The 23,777-nt window shown below is 39.2% G+C and overlaps 1 protein-coding gene across 1 annotated transcript in view; it reads right to left on the bottom strand.

Annotated features, from left to right (window-relative positions):
* The window catches only part of adamts18 (ADAM metallopeptidase with thrombospondin type 1 motif, 18), a 71,028-nt gene that overhangs the window by 35,504 nt on the left and 11,747 nt on the right, over nt 1-23,777 (bottom strand). Inside the window, exons 4-12 of the mRNA XM_084108202.1 lie at nt 6,364-6,640; nt 5,817-6,016; nt 5,622-5,705; nt 4,712-4,871; nt 4,006-4,111; nt 3,146-3,283; nt 2,663-2,816; nt 1,505-1,600; nt 844-992 (exon numbers count right to left, since the gene is read on the bottom strand). Of these exons, the coding sequence (XP_083964328.1) occupies nt 844-992; nt 1,505-1,600; nt 2,663-2,816; nt 3,146-3,283; nt 4,006-4,111; nt 4,712-4,871; nt 5,622-5,705; nt 5,817-6,016; nt 6,364-6,640 (1,364 nt within the window). The remainder of the gene's footprint in view (nt 1-843; nt 993-1,504; nt 1,601-2,662; nt 2,817-3,145; nt 3,284-4,005; nt 4,112-4,711; nt 4,872-5,621; nt 5,706-5,816; nt 6,017-6,363; nt 6,641-23,777) is intronic.

Genomic DNA, 23,777 nt, shown 5'->3' with positions numbered 1-23,777 from the left:
ACGGTAATTTCCTATTATCTCTGTGAAGCTGCTTTGAAACAATCCATATTGTTAAAAGTGCTATATAAATGAAGGTGACTTGACTTGACTTGACTTGTTTGAATGTCTTCTGTTTTCATTCTTTCTGGTGCTGCAATCATTATATATTGTCATTTTCTATGTACTCTGTACAAACACTGACCTTGTGCATTCAGTAGAGGGCATAGCTAAATGGTGAATCCTGACCACACTTAATCCAAGGTTATGCAGAGTGTCAAAGTTCAAAGGGTAACCTACGAGTTGCAGTGGGTCAGTTGTTCAGGAAACACATGTGCTTCCACCATTCACAGCTAATCTACCATTCAGGGCAGCCTAATGATAAAAAAGTGCCATTCACTTCACACTGCAGTGGCCATTTTAATTAACATAAACAACCATAGCATATAGCATAGCCATAGCACAGTGATAAAAAAGCTCATTTTCAAAAAAAGAAAAGTCTGCACACTGTATGCTGCTAAAGATGAATTTATTAAAAGCACAACGTTTCGACCATCAGGTCTTCATCAGGTGCAATGATTGCAGTGTGCAGACTTCACTTTTCTTTTTTGTTTATGTTATTTTGATGTCCTGCACCTGAGCCCAATCTGGGTGTTTGGGATGTGCATACCAGTTTTGTATTTTTTTAAAAAGCTCATTTTGCAATCAAATGTCATGTTTATCTGGATTTCCTCTCTATCACAAACACAAACTGAATTTCACACCCTATTCTTCAAACGCACAGTTGATTAAAAAAAAACAATAATGATGTCTCAATATCTGAATGAGTCTGAAGCACAGTGTCTGAATCTGTGAGTTGTTGGTTACCTGGGGCTGTTGCAGGATCTCTCTCGGTACATGACCCCTCCACCACATGTACGTGAACAGTCGGACCACTCGGACCAGCCCGACCACTGGCCATGTACTGCTCTAGGACCATGATCACCAAATTTTACACACTGTCCTCTCCGGCACCACTGCATAATGGGAAAGAAAAGGATTCATCAGTAACATATGAAAACCTGTTTCTTCCTCAGATTTAAAAAAAATATTTAAAATAAAGTTTATTATAAAAAATGTTTAAAAAATCCATAAAAATGTGCTTAAATTTAACAAGGCCACAAACCAAACTGATCTCTTTCATGTCAAAGAGAAGGTATTTGAGGGGATGTGAAGTAAAGGAGAGAGTGTATCTGCTGAGGAGATCTTGAGCCTGCTGGTTTGGGATGAAGCCCAGAGTTACACCTGGAGAGCAGGACTCGGCCCAGCCAAGCCACACAGTCCCACACATCAGCACCTCTCACCCTCATCCCCATCAACCAGTGGAAAGACTAACCGTCCTTATGGAACATTTACACAAAGCAGAGAACAATACCGCAGGTGTGTATGAAGAAAGATGCCGAGAGAGACCGGTCAGTCCATATTCATCCTTAATGGTGGTTCAGTGAGTTAAGAAGGAGAAAGGGTGAACAGACAAGCATTCACTCACCATGTCTGGTCCGCAGATGGTGCCCTCGGCAGCAGGCATGAACTTGGTCTCACACCGGTGTCCTGTTCTGTGGCACCATAATGATTTACAGATGTCCTGGTGGGCATAAACGCACAGAGAGCACAGTCAAAGACGAGCCTACACCCACTGGGAACCCTTCAACCTCTCTGGCTTGCACCTCGCCACGCCGACCTCTTGTTTCTACAGCAACGGCCAATCAACTTTCCCAACAAATAAAAAAGCCTGTCAAAATCAATCACTGTGCTGCCCAAAAGAAACATGCTATTATCATTGCATTTTGTTTCTTCCCACAATACAACGATAATAATGGGTGATGAGGGGTTGGGAGACCGGCCACTGCTGGCCGACAGCCCAATTGCATCTGGCAGACAGTGAGAGAGAGACATGGTTTACAAAAGCTAGCAACACTGGACTCTGGATCACCGGGTAGCTAACACCACTAGCTCCCACGGCTAATTACATCTTTAGGACTTTGTGACAAGGACGGGATGGCTTAAGGGCACAGAAAACAAAAACATTGGGTTTTATCTCCACAATCGTTCTTAATTAGGATGTACAGCTGCCTTCCATCGAGGTCGACGTTCAAGACTCTTTTCAGCGCACGTATGAGGTCTTCGAAGAGCACAAAAGCAACAGAGATCGCTCAAAAAGGAAGTCCATAGCATGAGAGCTAATCCCACAGATAGACTCTCGCAATGTTCATTTCCCAAGCATAACTATTTGCATATCAATGTGTGTGTTAGACGCTAAAAGCTACAGCGGATGCCAAAGGGGGCCCTGTCCATCTTTGTTGAACCTTTGTACATGGACTGTGAATGAAGACTTAGAGTTGATTTCGAGGCAATGGGTTTCCTCTTAGAAGTTCCTTTTCTTTCCAAAGCTCAGATATGTGTTTGTGTTGACCATGATGTCTCTACACACAAACATTACAGGTTGAAGCACATTTACATATCTGAGACCCTAAATGAACTCAATCTCTGTTGTGGCATTGTGTTTTGTCAAAAGGATTGACTGAAGCTGAATTGTTAAATGAGTCACTTGACGATTCCAACATGAGTTCAAACAAATTGAACATAAAAATGTAATCAAACTCTGAAAGAGAAGCCTAATAGCATATTTTAAAGAGCTATGGGTTACCTTTACAAAGTCCAGGCTGCACAGTTTGGCCTTTGAGCCAAACTGCCATTTGCACTGTATATCTGCATCGTACAGCTGACCAGGAAGCTGCTCAGGGTATTTGTACTGGCTTATCTGCTTGGGCTCATCCACTAGACACGAAGCCTGAGCTGTACTGTGAACGCAAACGCATACAAAGAAACATGAGCATAGAAACAGGCATTTAAAAAAAATCCATATTATATGTATCTCAAATGAGGAAAATGTTTTATTATGTATATAAGTAAAATATTAAATATAAATAGTTTATCAAAATATATTATTAAATAAATAATATAGTTACATGCATTTTCCAAAATATATCTATATATTGCATATCTATCTATCTATCTATCTATCTACTGTCTACTGTGTATTACAATAAAATATATACGTTTCTAAAATATATTTATATACCATTTTTTTCTGATAGTGAATATAATGATATGTGAAGTGAAAGTTTACCCTAAAAATCGGTTCAGGTATTGCCGACTACAGGCAGACCATGAGAAAACACCATTATTCCCAGCCAATGTGGGAGACATTATGTTCCCTTCAGTCTTCCGGCAGGGATTCCCCTCTCCGTCATGGATCATTCCAAAACTGGGGTAAAAAAAAAAAGGACGGAGCAAAAGAGGGAGAGATGGATATTGTGAGTTTTACCCAGTGAGACTATTAATGTACAACCTCAGGACAGAAACCACTCCCTGAGTCAGGTGGGACATTACCTCTATAACTAAAAGCTATTTCATCCCTCAAGCCTCTTCAATAATCTCTGTATTCTACTGAATATAACAATTCATGTGATTCACACTCACACATTTACATACTTACTTTCATCAGCCCTTTGGGAATCAGACCAATTAATGCATCAAAATAAACATATGCACTATGGTCACGAAATTCAGACATGAACTGTGTTGCACGATATGCCATGTGTTTATAAATGACCACTCCCCAATAAATGAGTGATTAATGACTGTTGGCCGGTGAAGATTTTGCCCCAAACACCATGCATGTTGGACGCACGTGTCCATTTCATTTGACCAAAATGTTTGAACCACTGAGAATAACAAATCCCACAACATGTTATCAGCCTGGTGGTTCTCTAGGAGAGATTTTGTTCCAGTTTATGTTGAGAATGCGCCAACGGACCAAAGGACTCAAAATACGGCTGTCATAAAAACAAAGTCTCAGACGTACAACATAAACTTCCCCTTATCACAGTGGCAACCAGCAAACACAAACAACATGTTTGCCTGTTGCACAGCATATGGTTTCCCAAATTTAAATTATGTGGGACCTGAAAGAATGAATGAACGTACTTATGTCCTGACTCGTGGGCAATGGTGAAGGCGAGACCCAGCCCTGTGTCTTCATTAATCGTGCAGCTACGATATTTGCTACACATCCCACTTATTGGAGCAAAACCTGCAGAAAGAAAGAAACAGCAAAACATGGCTGGATGAATATTTATATGAATGACTGATGCATGTTGGGAACGTGAATCAAATTGATTGTTTACAGAAACATATCACATAATATATGATTTAAGTATCACTAAACACACCAAAATGTATTCAAAACTATAGAATTTGATACAGGATCCCATTACGCATAAACACACTTTCAGACTATTTCTCTGACTAGATGGTCTAAGAAAAAGCTTTGAGTTTGAGTTTCACATCATACAGAGGCAATTTAAAAGCAGTGCTCTCCCCTTCGCCATACATTCAAAGCAGTGCATACTTGTGGTTTGGAGCGTCAGAGCTGAATTCATTACATTTGGCTGACGCCTCTATAGCAAAAAAACGAAAAAACTACCAACTGACTGCAAAGTGGATCTGAGCTTTCTTGGATTCAATCAGGTGAAGTTCTCTGCCTGAGGGCAGACTAGGACACACATCACCAACCACAAGATCTTTCTAACCTTGGCATTGTGTAATTCAGCCTCCTGTCACTCTCTTAGCCACTGACATCACAACATATGACCCATTTCTGCTGCTGGATGGTGAATGTCAAGTGCCTTACCCAAGGTGTCACACGGTTCATTCTTCCATGAGCAGATGTCCAGCCCCGTCAACAGTATTGCATGGTCGTGCCGCTTGCCATTTTTACCTATCAGGCCTGATTGCCACTGGCAGAAGCTGTTGAGGGATTGGTCTGCGTGGTGGTTGATAGACAGGCCCAGCTGACAGCAGTGAAACCGAGAGAGATGAAGTGTTCAGATGGGTGGTGAGAGAGAGATAAGAGAGTAATGAATGATCAGACATCTGTCATGTATGAAAGAAATGGAAAAAAAGACTGGGATTCCTTAAAAAAATTAAGATATTACACATCAAATGTATCTTTATTGAGAGTAAATTAGCTAAAGTGACTGTGTTTCCTGCACTATTTAGCACAAAAGCAAATTAAATCATATTTTATATCCATTATTTGTAATAATGCCAAGAAATGTCTTTCGGTTGAGTTGCAAGACTGCACTCAAAAACAACATATCAGTATAGTCCGATTTATGCACAAATAACTTTTGTAAGCCCTTTTTAGTGAAAAAAAAAAACATACAGCATGACCTGATTCCGTAATTAATGTGATAAATTAATTTATCAGATGATTCTTTGCAGTGAATAAAAAACACAGTGACCAGTTATTCTGATTGCCAAACAAATGACTTTTTAGTGAATAAAAACAAACAGCTTGACTAAAAAGAGTGAAAACTGATGAAAAACTCTTAAGAGTCAGTTCTTTTTAGTAAATAGTTAAAAAAGACGAGTTACTGGTTTGAGTCATCATAGTGGTTACTGAATCAACAACCGAATCACGTTTTAATTGATGTCCATATCATAAAAGTTATGTGCTAGTATCATAATTGATCACATGGATGGATGGATGGATGGATGGATACTGCATATGTATGTATGTATGTATGTATGCATCTTACCGGATCTTTCTCAAGTAGAAGGAGACTGACCACAACAATGTTGATGTCATTTCCAATCGTTCCATCTTTGAAAAGACTGGAGACCTGTTCAGCACAACAGCACTTTGTATATTACTATAGGAAGAAGTAAATGTTCACTGAACATGCCAGATCAAAGTGTCTTCTCAATAACAATACTGCTGACAGCTCTCTCACCATGTTCATGACAGTAAGGACATAAGTAGTGACGTTCTCTCTTCCATGTTTCTCCAGCATCTTCCTGTCTGCCACCACCAGAGTTTCCACGTTCAGGCCTCCCTCTTTGCTTGATGTAATCTCGGAGCGTTTCACCCGGCTATGCTGCTCAAACTCATCAGGCATGAAAAAATGATCCTCTGTAGGAGGCTTGGGAGTATCTGTAGTTAGGATGAGGTGGAGAGATAAAAGTATGGAAACTCATGAAAAAGAGTGAGAGAAACTGGAAATTGCCTCAGATAACTGATTTTCCTGTTTCCAAGCTTGGCGCCAGAGAGGCGACAACAGACCAGGAAATGCACAGTCATTAACTTCACATGCTGTTTCCGAGCTTTCACTCAATTCCACACAACAGATGATAATAATGACACAGTAATTTTGCTTTTGGAATCAATCAACATATCTTAGAGGGCTTTGCTGTTATACGCAGACTGACGAATTCTACAAGTAAATCCTATGTGATGCACTTTCCATCTAAAAATAGCTCAAAGGAAATTCCCTTACATACATTGCTTGCGGCGTCCGCAGAAATGTTGTCTCTGGAGCTTTCCGTGCTGGTAATCATGGTGACGGTGATGGTGATGGTGGTGGTCCTCATAGGGGTTGTTTGATTTAAAGCCGCTGGTCCAGTCAGTCTTCTCAGCATGCACTCTGCGCTCAGCTGATCGCTTGTAGATCACATGTGGGTGATGTCCAGAGGGGGCGCTGTAGTTGTGTCGTAAAGCCAAATGCTGCGGGAGCGGAGTGATGAGAAGTTCCTCGCCGGAGAACCGGATCAGACCTGACTGCAGAGTACAGAGGAAGAGGAAGCTATGAGTTGCTAACCATTTAATAACAAACAGTGAGGTTGGACTCTATGTCAAATGTAATGTATATACACTACTGTTTAAAAGTTTGGGGTCAGTAAGATTTTTTTTTTTTTTTTTTTTTTTTTTACCAAAATGTTCACCAAAGCTGCATTTATTTGATCAAAAATACAGGAAAATGTCACATTATCCATCAGAAATGATTCTAATATGCTGTGTGGCAAGCAGGGCTGTGCTGAGAGCTGTGAGAGAACGGAGGAGGAGCTTTTTGAGAGTTTTGAGATTTTCTAAATATTACATTTAACAGTTTCTTTATAAGTGTTTTTAAAGATTAACTTTAAGTGAGCATTGGATGATTGCTTGGATGAGCAAAGGTAATCTAAATGTAAAAATAGGGGCAATGAGCATGAACAAATAAATATCTAATTTTGGACGATATATACATATTCAATAATATTTACAATATTGTTCTCTAATATAGGTTGATAACTGATATAGTACCGATCTATTGTGCATAATTTCCAAGTTGAGCTCTATCAACAGCATCTGTTGCGCACTATAAAATAATTGCCCAAAAGATTTCCATTGTAATCACATGCTGACACAACTGTCATCATGTTTATTGTTTTGTTTTGACAAACTGAAGGCTGATTTGTGCTTGTTCTCAGTGGTAATCAACAGCATGCAACAGATGTTGTCAACGGAGGTCAACTTCTAGTTAACCAGGAATATTCCTAAAAGGACACGTTAGCCTTGAGATAACCCTCAAGACCAAGTTAAAATCAGAGCGCACAGATGTGAGACTGAAAATATATCAAATCAAAGACATGAAGGTATTTATGTGAGTTTGATGTCAGGGAAAGAAAAGCCCTTAAGGAGACCATCGACTTTAACATTCCTGGTTGTGGGGGATTCATGGTCCCTCCAGCTGAAACACTGGTTAAAAAACAGCTGTTGCAAAGTCACAAAAAACGGGCATCGCCATAGTTACAGCTGTCAGTACACAATAAACAAACGATGACATGGCGGGATGTAAAGCAGCCTGGGGCTTCTGAAGCCATCTTAAAGAGCAACCCATTTATCAAATGTTTCAGTACAGAGAGCAGAGGAAAGTTCATATGCAGCGTAACTTTTCAGCAGCTTGTTTTACAGTGACGATTAGCATGGCCACAAGCCAGGCATGACAGGTATGATAGACTATACTATCTACATCCTCTCTCAACTACACTCAGCCCTTGGAAATCTCTAATTAACTCCATTTCTCCAAGGAAAAGGAAACCTGAGAAGTTAAAGTGAGGAAACCTACTGTACAGTACCATGCTGTGTGGTTAATATTAAGGTCACCATGAAATCAAAATTGACAGTTCTTTTTTTTTGGTATATTGCAGTATTTATTATAAATTACTTATTTTTTTAGAATTCGTGTGCCCTTGTAATCTTTAATCATAGCAACGTTCCCACCCTTTTGCAGCAACATCTCCGATGTATGTCCGAAATCGCCCCCTATTCCCTTAAATAGGGCATTATTTGAGGGGACATCCATTTGTAGTAGTGTCCAAAACCATAGTGGACGTTATCGAGTGCACTCATTCAATCCCATAATGCACTGCAATAATTAATGTACAAATGATGTACACTCAACGGCTAGACAATACCCATTATGCACTGTGAGGGTCGTGCCGAATGAATTCCTGCGTCTCGCCATAATAGGGCGCCTGCTGCTAAAACATCCATTCATACATTTACCAAACCGCTGGTCCAAAAAGGTATGAATTCCTTTTTAATTGATTATTAAATTGTTTAATTAAGGTTTAACTTAGTTTCAAATGATTATTAAACAGCAAGTACAAACTATGTAAATGCAGCAGCCTTTCTGGGACACTAAGTGTCCGAATTCACTCCCTAGATTTCATTCACTCCTTAAGGTGGACTACAATAGTGGATTAATGTAGGGAATAGTGAATGAGCATATAGGGTGTGATTTCGAACAAAGTCTGACTGGGCAAAGTCCTACCTCACAATAGGGAAGAAAAGACTATCGCAACTTCAATTTCATGACAACTTAAATTTCAAACATAGTCACATTATCAGAAAAATACTAATATTAATTGAAAGATCGAAATCGCATAACCCAGTCTCCTCTCGTCCATGTGTGTGTGTGTGTTTGTGTTGCTTGGTGGAGTTTTATGTACTGTATCTTTTAGAGCTGAATTAGATGGCATGTTTGAGAGGTAGGTGGAGGAGGTCAGATATTCACAAGCAGTTGATTAATGAGGTGTGGGGTCAAAGGCGAGCACAAAGCTTATCGTCTCTGCTATGATAGTGACACGCATTGGTGCCCTGGGACACATCCACAGCAAGCCAACACATGCTCATATTTAGCCATTACTAATAAAACATGTCAAAGCTTAATTGCTTCATTATAAGTCATACACATGTGTCTTCAGATTTATTTGGTTTGGGTCAGTGTTTCTAGCAAAATATAGAATGAAGCACTTTTCAGAACTGTATTGCCAATGGGAAAAGCAATATATGTCAGCTTCATTAAACAAACATGTACTACACATTCAGGCATAATCCTTTCTTTAGGTTAACATGATGAATCTTTTCATTGTATTTAGTAAGACACTGTGATTTCCACAATGTGGAAAATGCGGAGGGAATCCCATCATAAAAATAAAACATGTCACAGCTAAATTTATGAGAATAAATCAAAAGTAGGGCTGTAGGCAAATCATGATATGAACTAGTGTCTGTGAATATTAAACCACAAACGTCTGCTATTTAAATATGATTTCTGCATACTCTGTGCTTCACTGTGTGAATCTACTACACATACTTAAAGCATGCATGACACTCATGTGTTTTCAGTGTCTCTCTAAATGAGGAAACTCCACATGAACTTCATCTCCAGAGCTGTTTTAGCTGTTAACGTTTCATTTGATAACATTACCAGATACACACAGAAAAAAAAGATCTTTAAAAAAAAAAATCTAAAATTACGAGAATAAAGTCGTATCATTTCGAGATAAAGTCGAAATATTTAGAGCTTGAAGTCGAATTACGAGAGTAAAGTCGTAATATTTTGAGAATAAAGTCAAAATTACGAGAATCTTCAGTTAAGTTCTTCTTCTTCTTTTTTAGTAAGTAAAGAAATGCGCTTGTGAAGTCAAACTGCCTCGGACATGGATCTAAACATAATAGTAGCTTTTTACTTTTATCTGGGCTTTCAACAAAAGGAAATTCTACAGGTGCTAATCTACCAACATGACATTACCATTTGTTTTAAGACGTTACAAAATATACTGCGCCGGAATAGACTTTACCGGCGAAAACACTTTTCAGACTGGATGGAGCTAGCCAGCTTTATATATGAGGAAATCACAGGATCCGGCTAAATGATTCGATACAGAATGATGCACTTAAAATGTATCCAGAAAGGATTTACGGTGAAGAAGGAGACAGTACAGTTACTGTTAAGTGTTCTCGACCCAGATGGCGTTGCCTATACCACAAGGGAGTGCTAGGGGTCCTTGGAAAAGTTTAGAGAAAAACATTGTTAAAAAATAAAAAAATAAAAAAATAAAAAATACAAATGTATTTGATTAAAAAATATATATATAAAAAGTGTTATTTACAGTTTTTTACAATCACTTTGTTACTATTTTCAGAACCTTGATGTAATTTTTCACAACTCTAGACACAAAACTCACAACCAATGATCAAAATGCACATTTTTCAAAACTTTAACCCTTTTCTCAATTGCTTGGATACAATACACATAAAACTTAGATCATTTGTTCATTCAACAAAAATCACCTGTTCAATATGACACAACTTAACATCAAAATACTACTATTTCAAAAGGCAATTCACACATTACATTTCAAATGAGTGTCTATTCATTTCCTTACAATGATCTAACTATCAATTGATACAACTGCTCAAAATGATAAGTAACTGTTGCATTACTCTTAATGCATAGTTGTATGGAAACAGACAAACAATCTTCCATGTTTAAATCATGAAAGTTTCAAGATAACGAGATTCATTGTCACCAATTAGCGTGGAGCATGAACCAATTAGACTGATATATCCATGGATGTAGCCTAATATTTTATCATAATGCTTCATCAGACACTGTGTCTATGGTCCCAAATACTGTACCACCTTTTCAGACTATTTACAGTATTGACAGTACTGCACTGTATAGATGCAGGCCCTTGTAATTGCTTGTCCAATTCTGCCAACTCGTTACTGATGATTGAGTGCACATTGTGGAATGAGTATATAAAGAGTTGATTGGGATCCAATTGCAAGAGCATAGTGATACATAACATGGAGCCAGCAGGTGATCCAGGTCACAATGGAGGTCAAGCAGTGGTATGAGGAAGATGTGTTGGTCAAAGGAATGGCAGGGGACAGGCACCCCCTCTGAGAGGTGGTCGTGGGCCTTGTTTGAGAGGTGCGGGGGAATGTGGTAGAGGACAGGCACCCCTTCTGAGAGGTGGTCTGGGCCTCGTTTGAGAGGTGTGGGGGAACGAAGTAGAGGACAAGGCCACGGACCAAGACAGTGGCAGCAACAGCATAGTGTCAATGAAATTCGGGCAATAGTTGTAGACCATGTCATAAATCATGGCATGACAATGACTGAGGTGGCTACAATGATACAACCAAACCTCAGAAGGTCAACCGTGGCCTCAATAATCAGAACTTTCTGCAATGAGAACCGGTAAGTTATCAGCATGCACTAAACATTATGCTACTCTCAATTGTCAAATGACTGCATACCAATGTGTATCACAGAATAGGTGATGTGACCAAGTGTCTTCTTACTCTAATGTTCCCTGTAGAATTGTGACCAGGCCAAATAGTGGAGGCAGAGGCAAAATTCTAACTGACCAACAAGAGCAGGCTGTGGTCGATTTGGTTTGGGCCAGAAATGATATTCGCCTTACAGAAATTCGCCAGCATATCTTGGACAATGAAGACATGTTCAGAAATGTGGGATCCATAAGTTTGCCGACTATTGCACGCATACTGTAGCCTGGGAAAACCCAGACAACTTCTGGCAAATTTAGATTTGCTCTGCAAGTAGTCTGGCAAAGAGCTCATTCAAGCCCATTTCTAATCCGTTGAAATCGAGGCACCAATCAGAAACGTTGAGGCGGGCTTTACACAATGACGATCGCTCTGATTGGTTTTAGGTCTATCCAATTGTGCCCAGAGGCATTTGAGCGATGTCCATTGGTGAAGCGCATCAACTTTTAAATGCATTATTATATTCAAATTGCAAACACATGAGGACAGTCTCCATGAAAGACCCACTGGCAGATGAATGTGCTACTACATTTCTCTCCGAAACGGTAGGAAATTAAATTAGATTTAATAGAGGATTTTAACTGTGACAAGATGATTGACAGGGCAGATTACGTGACCGGACGCACAAAACAAATCCGTCCGATAAAGATGACGAAGTAGTATGTCCCAAAGCTTGCCTACTTTTTTGCTACACATTCAAAAGTAAATACCTTTTCTTCACAAAAAGAATACATACTTTTATGGCGTAGTGTAACCTAGGCGAATTGGGACGCGGCATTATGGCTTTACACGATGACGATCACTCTGATTTTAGGTCTATCCAATTGCGCCCAGAGGCATTTGAGAAACGTCCGTTGGTGACGCCCCTTTGGAAATGAATTATTAATGATGCTTTGCCAGACCATAACTCTGTTACTACTGAGACTGGTCTGGTTTTAACCAGGCTAACCCCCAATTTCCACCAGATGCGTAACGGCTGCGGAACGGCTCCGCTGCGTGACAGCTCCGTGTTTCGTCGTCCGTCAATACCCACCAGGTCCGGAGTTGTTGCGGAACGGCTGCGGCCATGACTGACAGCTGAAGTCACGAGGACCCACGAGATCTCGCTAATTCACGTATGATCGCGCGATATGTAGTTTCTATAAACAGAACGTTATGACGAATGGTATATTATGACGTTTTCAAGGTGTAGTGTAGGGAAATATGATCCGCCATGATCACGGTGTATTTTATTTTGAAAATGAACCGGATCTTTTATTTTGTTTTGTTCTGTTTTTTTGCTCGACTTCCTGTCCTGCGCACTCTGTCCTGTAGTGCTGCGGAGCTCTCCGGCATCCGGCAAAAATAGAAGCTCTGCGTATCTGCTCCGGAGGGCTGCGGATCGCCGGAGTCGGAACGCAGCTGTACCGCATTCAGTGGAAATACACTCATTGACTTTAATGGAAACCTATTGACGCAGCCGTTACGCATCTGGTGGAAATTGGGGGTAAGCATACTGAAAAGGCACCAGGTATCTATAAAACAACTATACCGTGTGCCTTTCGAAAGAAATGCAGACAGAGTGAAGCAAATGAGGACTGAGTATGTTCAGGTAAGTTCAGTTTCAAGATGGCTGTTGTAAAAACATTCCCAAAAATTCTACATTGTACCGTAATCTCTTTCCAAAATGTATTTTTAGAGGGTGATGACGACATCACAAATTCATATATTTGGATGAGGCAGGTTTTAATCTGGCCAAGACAAGGAGGAGAGGTTGGAATTTCATTGGCCAGCGGGCAACCATCCAAGTACCTGGACAACGTGGGGCCAACATTACCATGTGTGCGGCTATATCAGAAGATGGTGTGGTGGGACGTAGACCTCATATTGGACCATATAATGCAGCTCTCCTTGTCACCTTTCTTGATGAGCTCGATCAGGTTTGTAGAGCTGAAGGTGTGACCTATGTCATTGTGTGGGACAATGTCAGGTTCCATCATGCTCATGTGGTGCAAGCATGGTTTCAGGCCCATGCACAATTTACCACCCTGTATTTACCCCCATACTCTCCCTTCCTTAACCCGATTGAGGAATTTTTCTCCGCATGGAGATGGAAGGTTCATGATGGGCACCCTCATGAACAAGTCACTCTTCTCCAGGCCATGGATGACGCCTGCAATGACATCACAGCAGACCAGTGTCCGGCCTGGATTCGCCATGCCTGAAGGTTTTTTCCAAGATGTTTTTTCCAAATCCACAACACAAGAGTTGATGACAATGTAGACGTACAGTAATCACTCCTGTTTTGTTTCTTACAGTACAAGCAAGTTGAGAAACACTGCATTTGATGTTTTACAGTACTGTCTTTTCTTTTCTATTTCATAGCTAATTATTTTTGCTTTGATTCAAATAAACCTATGTTGTGACTGTACTGTAGTGTTTTGCATCAATATATTACAAACTTTGTTCAATGATTCCACTGTGTCTGTAGTATTCTCTCTACTACTGCAGTACTTTTACAGAGATGTATTTACTGTACATGTAGTACCATAATGAAACCTGTATCACCTATTTTGTTCTACAATATTTAATGATTGTACGAACAATGACACAGTGAAACTATCGGTTGCTTGTGTGTGGGTGATCTATAGTTATGTTTCAATGGTATTTCACAGTAAATTTGTTTTTTGAACCAATGATTTTGCAAGTGCAAGATTTCTTTAAAGATGTGAATGCACAATGCAATGTTTTGAACATTAGACCGCCTGTGTTACAAGTGATGACATCAAGGTTCTGAAAATAGTAGCAAAGTGATTATTAAAAAAAACTAAATTGATTAAAACAATAAATTAATGAACTTTGATTAAAATAAATTAATTGGATGAATAAATAAGTTTAATACTCTGCTTGATTAAAATAAAAAATGGTAAATAATAATGATGTAACAACAGAAACTAAATATTTTCCAAATAATATTGTGTGTTTTAGAAAACATTCAGTACTCAGTGACTGACAACGACTGACTTTCTGCAGGTTACATTGTTCCGCTTGTAGGTGGCAACAAAGGACGTAATGAGTAATAACTGAATGATTCATGTAAACTATGGTTCTCAACCAGAGGCTGTGAAATAACTGATTTAATAATAATTAATTTAAATATATTAATATAATTCATTAATTTTATTATTAATGCATAACACTTTTTTTTTTTTTTTTATTAACAAAGCAAACCGTGTATGTGCACTCTTGGCTCACTGATCGCTATAACATCGTATTTCTGTTCAATATATTCATGTAGTTGTCAAAATTAATGTACTGGATGCTCAAAGAAGTTTGTGAGGATCTTTATGTACACATGGGCATCAGACGCTCCAAACACAGACACACACAATTTGCTTGTTCTGGCAGAGGAACTGTTCACTGATGACATCGACCCACCTTCAGATCGCTGAGTTTCCACACATTCATTTTATTTTTCATTTGTGTTTTGGTGTGTTTAATAATTCTGAATGGATCCATATAGTAGCTATATGTAGTCCTTTGGCCTCTCCCTGTGGTCTTGTTTGTTATGGCAGGTTGACTTGTGCTTATTTGTTTAAGTTACTGTATAACTGAGCAAAGTACTTTTAAGTTGTAAAAAATGTCTGCAGTGCCATTTTTGCAAAGTATGTTTGCAAAAAAAAAGATCACTGAATGTTTAAATCTATCTTGAAGTTATTTTGTTAAAAAAAATAATAACATTGTGTTGAAAAGTAATAACACTAGAATGCAAATGTTTTTGTGAATAAAAAATTATTGTTTCGGAGAGGAGGGGAGACTTGGAGTAAAAAAGTTTGAGAACCACTTATTTAAACGATTCATTCAGAAACGAGGATTCATTCAGGGACAACACCGTGCATAAAGGCAATATTGGATGTAAAATGTGAGTTCCTCAATATTATCGTTTTCTGTTGTTGTTACTGTATAAAAATGTCACAATCATGCTGTTTGTCCTAATATGAATAATATGATTAATTTGTTTTACATTAGGTTCTTTAGGTTACAGAATGCTTATTTTGTATAGAGTTGTGTTCTTTAGGTTAACACACACAATACATGTTGGTTGACGTGTGATTTTTTTTTGTATCAGTGACTGCTTTACTGCCCTTGCAGACAGGCTAGAGTGCAATAAATGATAAAATAGGTGTATCTCTATTAATTTATTGACTTTTGTCTCTTTCCTGTTCAATATGTGCAAACATACTCTATATATGGTCATGTAAAATATGACCACAAAGTTATCTCCTGCCAGGTCTGGCTTTGCTAAGTGGGAAGTGTTGCAGTTGTAAAATTGCTCATAGTACTCCAGTCATCAGTGCCAGGACCATATACAGTCTGGCAGAGCCATTATTCACAAAGAGACAAACTTCAGAGAAGTCAGCATGCTCTTTTTCTCTCTCCCTCTCTAAATTCTGAATGTTTTCTTAAATACTGGCTTGACACAAATTCGAACATAATATTTAGAGACCCGAGGTGTCGTAAAGAAACCATTTGTCACGGGAAAATGCATCTTCCTGAAAGACTTGAGGTGCTCTCATCACCGAGCTGAGGTCATCTTCCCTGTTTAAGACTAGATCTTTAACCTCTGTCTCCCAAACTGCTGAAACTCACACATTCCGTCTGGCTTTGGAATTCTACCTAATCCCACCCTCCACGAACAGGCAAATCCTTGCAGTATAGCTGTGAATTCAATCACTGATTGAACCCGCTTGTGTTCTTCATGCCCCTGTGTGTTTGATCCTGTGTGCCCCGACCCCTCCCGTCTCGCAGGTGGCAAAGTAAACACAGGCCACTCCCAGGGCCGAGGCGGTCCCCGCAAAAGCCCATGCTGTGAAAACAGCGGTAGACCGTGGCAGGCTGCCGCAATGATCTGGGGCATCTGCTCCCACCATTAAACACAGGGCAACAAGGGCACTCGTCTCTCTCCAGCCATGCTGACCCCTCCTTTCACGGCTAATGGCTTTCTTCCACTAACTGAAGGCAACAAAACTGAGACGACTGATGTGAGCTGTTGGTTTTTACCAACATTTACAAATGTGATCTCAGGGAAAAGGGTGATCACAAGTAGTGATCAGTACATCAGTTCATTGCAGCAATTTTCATTGCATTTCATTTTGAACATAAAAAAAAAAAAGTATTTTTATATTTGCTCAAAATAACAATTATGTTAAAGGGATAGTCCATCCAAAAATGAAATATTTTAAACATATACTGTATAAACACTGATCAGCGAACATACATAGATCACTCAAAAATGGTAAACAGAAGCTCAACTGTACTTGTTTGACATCCAAGAACAAACCTTGATGGTTCTGGTGGAAGCTCAAATGTGCTGGCGTGACAAGTGAGAATAAACCTGATTGGTTCTCACATGTCAAGCAAGCTGAATGCTTTATGTATGTTCATTGATATTTTAGAACTCTTTGAAGCATCAATGAGTGATGAACAGACTTGGAAGAAATATCTTCATTTGTGTTTCGAAGATGAACAAACGTCTTATGGGTTGAACAACATATGGGTGAGCAAATGATGATTTTAATTTCGTCAAAACCTCAGCTATGTTAGCTAGCTAGATATCATTATCTTAGTGGCAATGGCAAAATGGCGGGTGACAATGGGAGAATTTGTGACAACAATGTAGAATACATCACAGAAAATCAAACAATTTTGTAAGGTATAAAAATGGATATACAAAATTAAAGGAGAACTCCGGTCAATTTTAACATTGAGCTCATTTTTTTGGAAATTTGGAGTGCTGTCAGTACAGAGAACAACGACAAAAATCGGTGTTGCCTACACCATGTTATCCTCTTTTAAAAATTTGCACCCTGTTGACTTAAATGGGGCAAGTTTTAAACCTGCTTTTAGCCTCTTAACATCCTTGATGTGTCATTACAAGTGTGCACAGCCAATGTGAGTGATTCCTTCAGAGTGAACACGGTGAATCTGACTGCAGTAGATGTGAAAGATATGAATAAAAATGAAGTTAATTCAGCCAGCGCTCATACCTGTATTTACATCCTGTTTTTGGTCGAAGTCCACAGTAGTCGATTGTCGAGTTCGCGCAGTTAGTTAGTTACCTATGATCACACGCGTGAACTCGACAATCGACTATTGTGGACTTCGACCAAAAACAGGATGTAAATACAGGTATGAGCGCTGGCTGAATTAACTTCATTTTTATTCATATCTTTCACAGTAGCACTGCAGCTATGCATTGACGGTTATGACAGTTCTGTCTGAAGCTCTCTCACACCGGCTCCAGGCCAGCAGGACACCGTTAGTGCTGAGCCACTACTACATATACCACTACTAGTAAAAATGTAATGCACACTGTGGAGCAGAACCATATTAGATGTAAAAGTGCATTCCACTGCCTCAGGACATCAATTCTCATTCACACTGCCCATGTGTGGAGGTTTCATTTGATTAATGTAGAAGTCATAGTGTGCACCACTGTAAAACTGAAATCTGCATTCAAGCATTTAGAACATCAAATGTACAAACAGGCTATACACTAGACACAAGCTAACGTCTGGCACATACAAATCTACCAAAGAAGGGCAGCGTGTAATTTGCTTTCTTTAAATAACAGGGTTAAGATTCTTTTTTGATGATAATAGCGCAGAATCAACCTATTATTAGTGAATTGGAATTACAGTGTAGTTTTGCATTAAAACTTTACTCACAACCAGAAAGCCAATGCCATTGATCCACGTTCAGCAGAAATTATGAAACACTGCTTTCAAAAATAACTGGACAACTCCCGACACTGTGATGTGGGTTTGGATTTAAAACCGCACTGACAGAAATTTCTTTTCACTAATTTTCACTTGCCCTAAGAGTGAGTGGGGATGATTGGCTCCAAAAGCTGGCATTTTCAGAAAAACTGGCAGATTCTGTCATTTTCTGAATAAACCATGTTAGCACATTATTTGAGATAGCTTCCTGCAGTGAAGCCCTCCCCGTACACGGCATCCCGCAAGCATGTGTTTAACCAACATCCTGGAGGACCTCTGCAAGCGCCCCGCAGTCCAACTCACACAATTATCACACATGTATTCCATTTGTTTTAGAGACATAACAAACTTTACTGTCAAATATCTAACAACTTAGTCCAGCAGTTAGCAGATGGAGTTGCTTTGCTTCGATAATGGGGGTAAATGGATTCCATCTGGGGCCATCTGTTTTTTGGCCATTATGTCTTACGGGATGCAGAAAGAAAGGAGCTGGCTGAAGACATGAGAGAGGAAACTAACTGAAGAACTGCAGGGATCCTATTATCACAACATCAATTTTCTTTTCTTTTTTCTTCTTTTTTTTCTAATTTTATTCTAAAAAAGGAAATTAATATCAGTATTCAGGTTCAGTCTTCAAATCTGATTCTATCAAGCAGGGTTTTCCGATAATCATAAAGGAACTGCAGGGGGTTCATGAGATGATTAAATTAAAACATAAAAAATAATTAATTAATTCATGGATTAATTACGGATATTCATAATTATGGATATTCACTTAAAATCTCAGGGAGTACTTCCAAGTAAATATTTTAGGTCAAAGGGGTTTGGCAGACAAAAACAAGTTTGGGAATTTCTGCTGTAGAAGATATTACTGAGCTGCAATGCGTTTTAATGTAAAAATGTGTGACAGGTGATCACATAATTACACGAGTGCCTAACTACAGCCTTCTACAGAAAAACACCTGACTACTTAAAGCCTATTACACTCGAGGGAGCGAAGGGAAACACTCAACCGCAGTCTCTTCTTCTTCTCTCCTTCAAGAAACACTTGTAAGAGATGTAGATTAGAGGGCCACTGTCTGCTGCCAGATAAACACGTTTCAATTTCACAGCGAACACAGAAACCTCTTTTAACTCTCACTCCCCTCATTGAGTCGGAGTCTTCACATATTCAAAGGAATATCAGATGTTGGGAATTAACTAATAAACCACTATCCTCAAACTCAAAGCAGTACTCTATGGATGATTTCACCACAGGGATCGTCTGTTTTATGTGGTTTCACGAGATCTGTCTTTGACTAGTCTTCAGTGCAAGTATGGGAAATAATTTATTGCCTGTCTCTGTGATTCTATGAAACGTAATTAGCTTCTCTTTGTGTAAACTGTGAGTGTTTTTAAAGCCTCCAACCATGGTATTATAATCTAGATGAGTAAGTGCTTACATGCTGTTAAAGGCTGGAAGGGAGCAGTGAGAAACCCAAAGCTGCTTATTACCCAGCTTTAAAACACATCTGCATTCCACTGCTGGGTTACATCTGACCAGAGCATCGGCTCTACTGGCTACATAGGGGTGAGAGTGTGTGTTTGTGTGCTCAGAAAAATGATGAACAATTAAGGGGCATTTGTATATTGGATATCTACACAAACTCACAAACTGCGCTTAACACTGGGATATCTGAGATCTTTTTAAACCCCTACTTTTAACCCTGGTTTATGAAACACTGGGCTAGCATGGTTTCGCAGAGCTAAAAAATAAGTATTAGGTCTGAAATGATACAGTGCTAGACTGTTACATGTTAAGTTTGCAACATATAATCAATCATAAACTAAACATTTGATATATATCAAACCATGACTCTTGAACATTGGCCCTCTCACCCTCTTCCCTCGTTGGGAAAGCCTAAAATCAGCCTAGCTTTCTGTGTCCTCTTATATAGTACTGCATAAGTTACCTTTGACAAGAAATGCAATGTGAGTTATCACCTAAATTAAACAAAAAGTAATAAAATGGAAATCATCATTACAAAGAATTGCATCATCACACAATCGTTGTGTGCATTTTAGAGGAATAATAACTGTTTTCTCAACTAAAGTGTAACATATAAATCAGTGGCAGCGTCGGTCATGTGACCTATTAGAATTTAAATAACTTACCCACACAGCAAACAATTCTAGCAGTAAAGCTTTAGCTTCTTGGTTGATGCCGTCATCCAGTGGTATCGCTTATAATTGCTGTGGCTTTCTGCACAAAATTAAGCTCTGGTGTAGGTCTTCCTTTGCCGATTAACTCCAGCTTTTCTTCAAAAGCTTATCTTGAAAACGGCGTGGATAATAAATTAGCAACAATGTCCTCCTCATTAATGTTGCTTGCTGTTTCCATAGCGAATAGCGCAAGCTATTTTATCATTTTTTATTTATTTTATCCGATGGTGTTCCCCACAGCAGGTGGAACGCGTCATAAACTTAGCCTCTCATTGGCTTGCTATAGACCTTATTCACAGCAGCGCCATCTTTGATTTTTAACGACAATGAAAGCGAGACTGTGAGGAATAGACAAACATCTCTTCAGTGGGTTGTACTGTTATTTATTGTGTTTTTGGATTATTCCGCTGACTGCTTTTTTGGATTATTCCGCTTTTCTGAGAAATTTCAGTAGACAAAAAACCCTACACAATATGAGCTGTGGAAAATTATAAGTGATCTAGGAGCTTTAAACAGCATTTTACAGAAGATGCCACTGAAAATATGGTGAGTCTATCCCTCACAGCCTCGCTTTCATACCTGTCATGGCACTGCTCTGAATAAGATCTATGGCTTGGCCCTCTGTAATTTTACAGCTGGACCACCAATCCCAGAGCTGAAAGCGATAGGGGCTTTCAAAAAAATCCTAATAGAGACGTCTAAAATGGACGTCTACACAACACAAACTGAATAGGCAGATTTGAAGGGTTTATTTCCTCAAAAATATTTAGTTTATTGTCAAATTATAAATTTGTTAGAATAGAACTGAACACTTTTTATTACAAAAGTTTTTACTTTTTAAACTATTATATAAAAGTTTGTAAATATTATTTTTACAATAATTTAAGCCCTCTCCTGACAGTTCCCCTGTATATAGCTAAATACAAAGGATTAATAAAAAAATCTATGAACTGTGTGATATATGCAACAAGACTATGTTTACCTGGGGGTTAATAATGACCCTGGATTAACTATTTAAATTGTGAATTGTGAAGCCCAAAAGTATGTCTTCAAACTGCATTTGAAGAAAACAGGCATCTGGTCATGAGACAAACAAGAAGGAAAACCTGACCCCACCCGTGCACTTTTTTTCTTCTACAGAACAGTGAAATTACAATACTAACATTTATGGTTGCCTTAATTTCTTTGCATTCAAACTTTAAACCATTGAGCATCCATTTTGGTGGAAAACCACAGAGAGACCTTAACGCTTCTCTTTGTTGACAACAAACTAATTTATTGACAATACTTATTATGAATTTGTCAAGATGGTTGGTGCACATTGCGTTCCCAAATGCAAATTATAAGTGACTCAAACACAGCACTTGCAAAGTAGAATTACTGTGAATCACTGAAAATGAATACAGTGCTGTGCTTTGGCATTACGCTGAAATATGCATTGTGTCAGAATATATGTTTATTAGTGCTGTCAATCGATTAAAAAAATTACTAATTTATCACACATTTTTCTGTAATTAATTAAAGATTTTAATATATTTTTATATTGTAATAATTTCACATTTAATCACCATAATAATGTAGAAACAACACGAAGACAGTAGCTTTTTTATGAAAGAAGGCCAGTACCACCAATACCAATACTGCTACTGATGTCTCTATGAAATTTATTTTTTTCTCCTCAATTTTAGCTGTTAATTATAGCCATTCCGCATTACCATATAATTGAAAGCTATACATTTTAACATTAGGCAGTTCAGATTTTTACTAAATGCACAACAAACTATTGTTTTCATTGTTTTTGAACCATGTAACATTGTAAATGGTGCTTTGCGATTTTTAGGTAGGTCTAACAGGTAGGATTCAGAAATTGAATAAAGTTATCAAACACTTCACAGTCTTCACTGCATAAATTATAAATGAAATATAGATTAATCCTTATTAAAGCTACAAAAGTTATTCAGTCAAGAGCAGTGAGTGATTTTCTCATTTTCTTTTGTCCTTTGATTATCCTTAATGACAGACAGCAGCAGGCTGGCTGCTAGGCTACATCCTATTTTCTCACAACTCTTTACATTCAAGACTTCATTTAACTAATTTAAGACTGTGCTTGCAAGGATACTTGACAAAACAGGCATTTTGGCTTTTTTGTGTGTGTGTGTGTTTTTGTCCTTGTCTGAATAATTACATCACAGCCATTGCGATTTGATGATCAGACTAAGGCATATCACATTCTCGCAACCTTGCATTGTCAAAATTCATAAAGAAATTTCCCTTTCAAGGGAACTCGCACTGCGAAAGCTTAGCGTGATGACATCTTGGAGCACATGTGAAATCAGTCCAATGGTGCGGCGGACGTCAGAGGCAGGTGACGTCACGAACCAGGAAACTATAAAGCCTGCCCAAAGCAAAGCAGGGCTAGCTTCTGAGTCTTCAGTAAGCGCTCAGTGTGAAACTGTCTCTGCCTATTTGGTGTTGTATTATCTATCTATATATATATTAAAGACGATTAGCAATTTAGACTGTGTGTGCACCCCTGCCTGTGTTATTTGAGGAGCATGCACAGTCATTGCTCGAGGGTGCTGGTTGTGAGCACTGTGATGTGCTTCTCATGCGGACGCTCCGATCCCGCCTAGTATTCTTTCGCGAGGATGCTCAGGCTCGCGTTCCCCAGGGCTCGGGTCCAGCTGCTGCAGAGGCACAGTGGTGACTTCAGACTTGGGGTTCGCAAATGGATCTATCAGCTTCTCAGGGTTTGGAAGCACGGGCTGGAGTTACTTCTGCCGCGATTGAGGCACCCACACTGCTGCTATCTAGTTCTGAGGATTTAGATGTTGTCATTGTTGAAGCAGGAGATACTGAGGATTCGTCACCTCAGTTTCATGCTTTTGAGGAGCTAGTTGAGGTTGTAACGAGAGCTGTGGAAAGATTAAGTCTCGACTGGCCAGCAGATAAGCAGGACTTTCGCGAGCTATCTCTCCCCTGAATCAGCATCTTCCCTAAAGGCCCCGGTATTACCCACTAAGCCAGTTAGAACAACAACTTCCTTGGTGGGTAAGGCTTACTCAGCCGCTGGTCAGGCCGCAGCATGCCTACGCACAATGTCGCTGCTGCAGGTCTACCAGGCTGAGTTGTTAGGAGATATGGATGAGGGCGGGGGTATTGGTGTGGCCACTGAGATGCATCTATGGCTCAAACTGAGCAATATAAAGGAGAAAGATAAAAACTTCCTTATGGATGCACCCCTGTCACCTTCTGGCCTCTTCGGCGACGCTATTAACTCAGTCGTCGAGAGATTCCAGGAGGCAGCCAAACAGGCGGCTGCATTCCAGAAACTC

Source organism: Abramis brama (genome assembly GCF_963993115.1).
Source record: "Abramis brama genome assembly, chromosome: 3".
Classification (NCBI taxonomy): Eukaryota; Metazoa; Chordata; class Actinopteri; order Cypriniformes; family Leuciscidae; genus Abramis; species Abramis brama.
The sequence above is the reverse complement of the archived record's forward strand: the minus strand, read 5'-3'. Positions and strand labels throughout refer to the sequence as shown.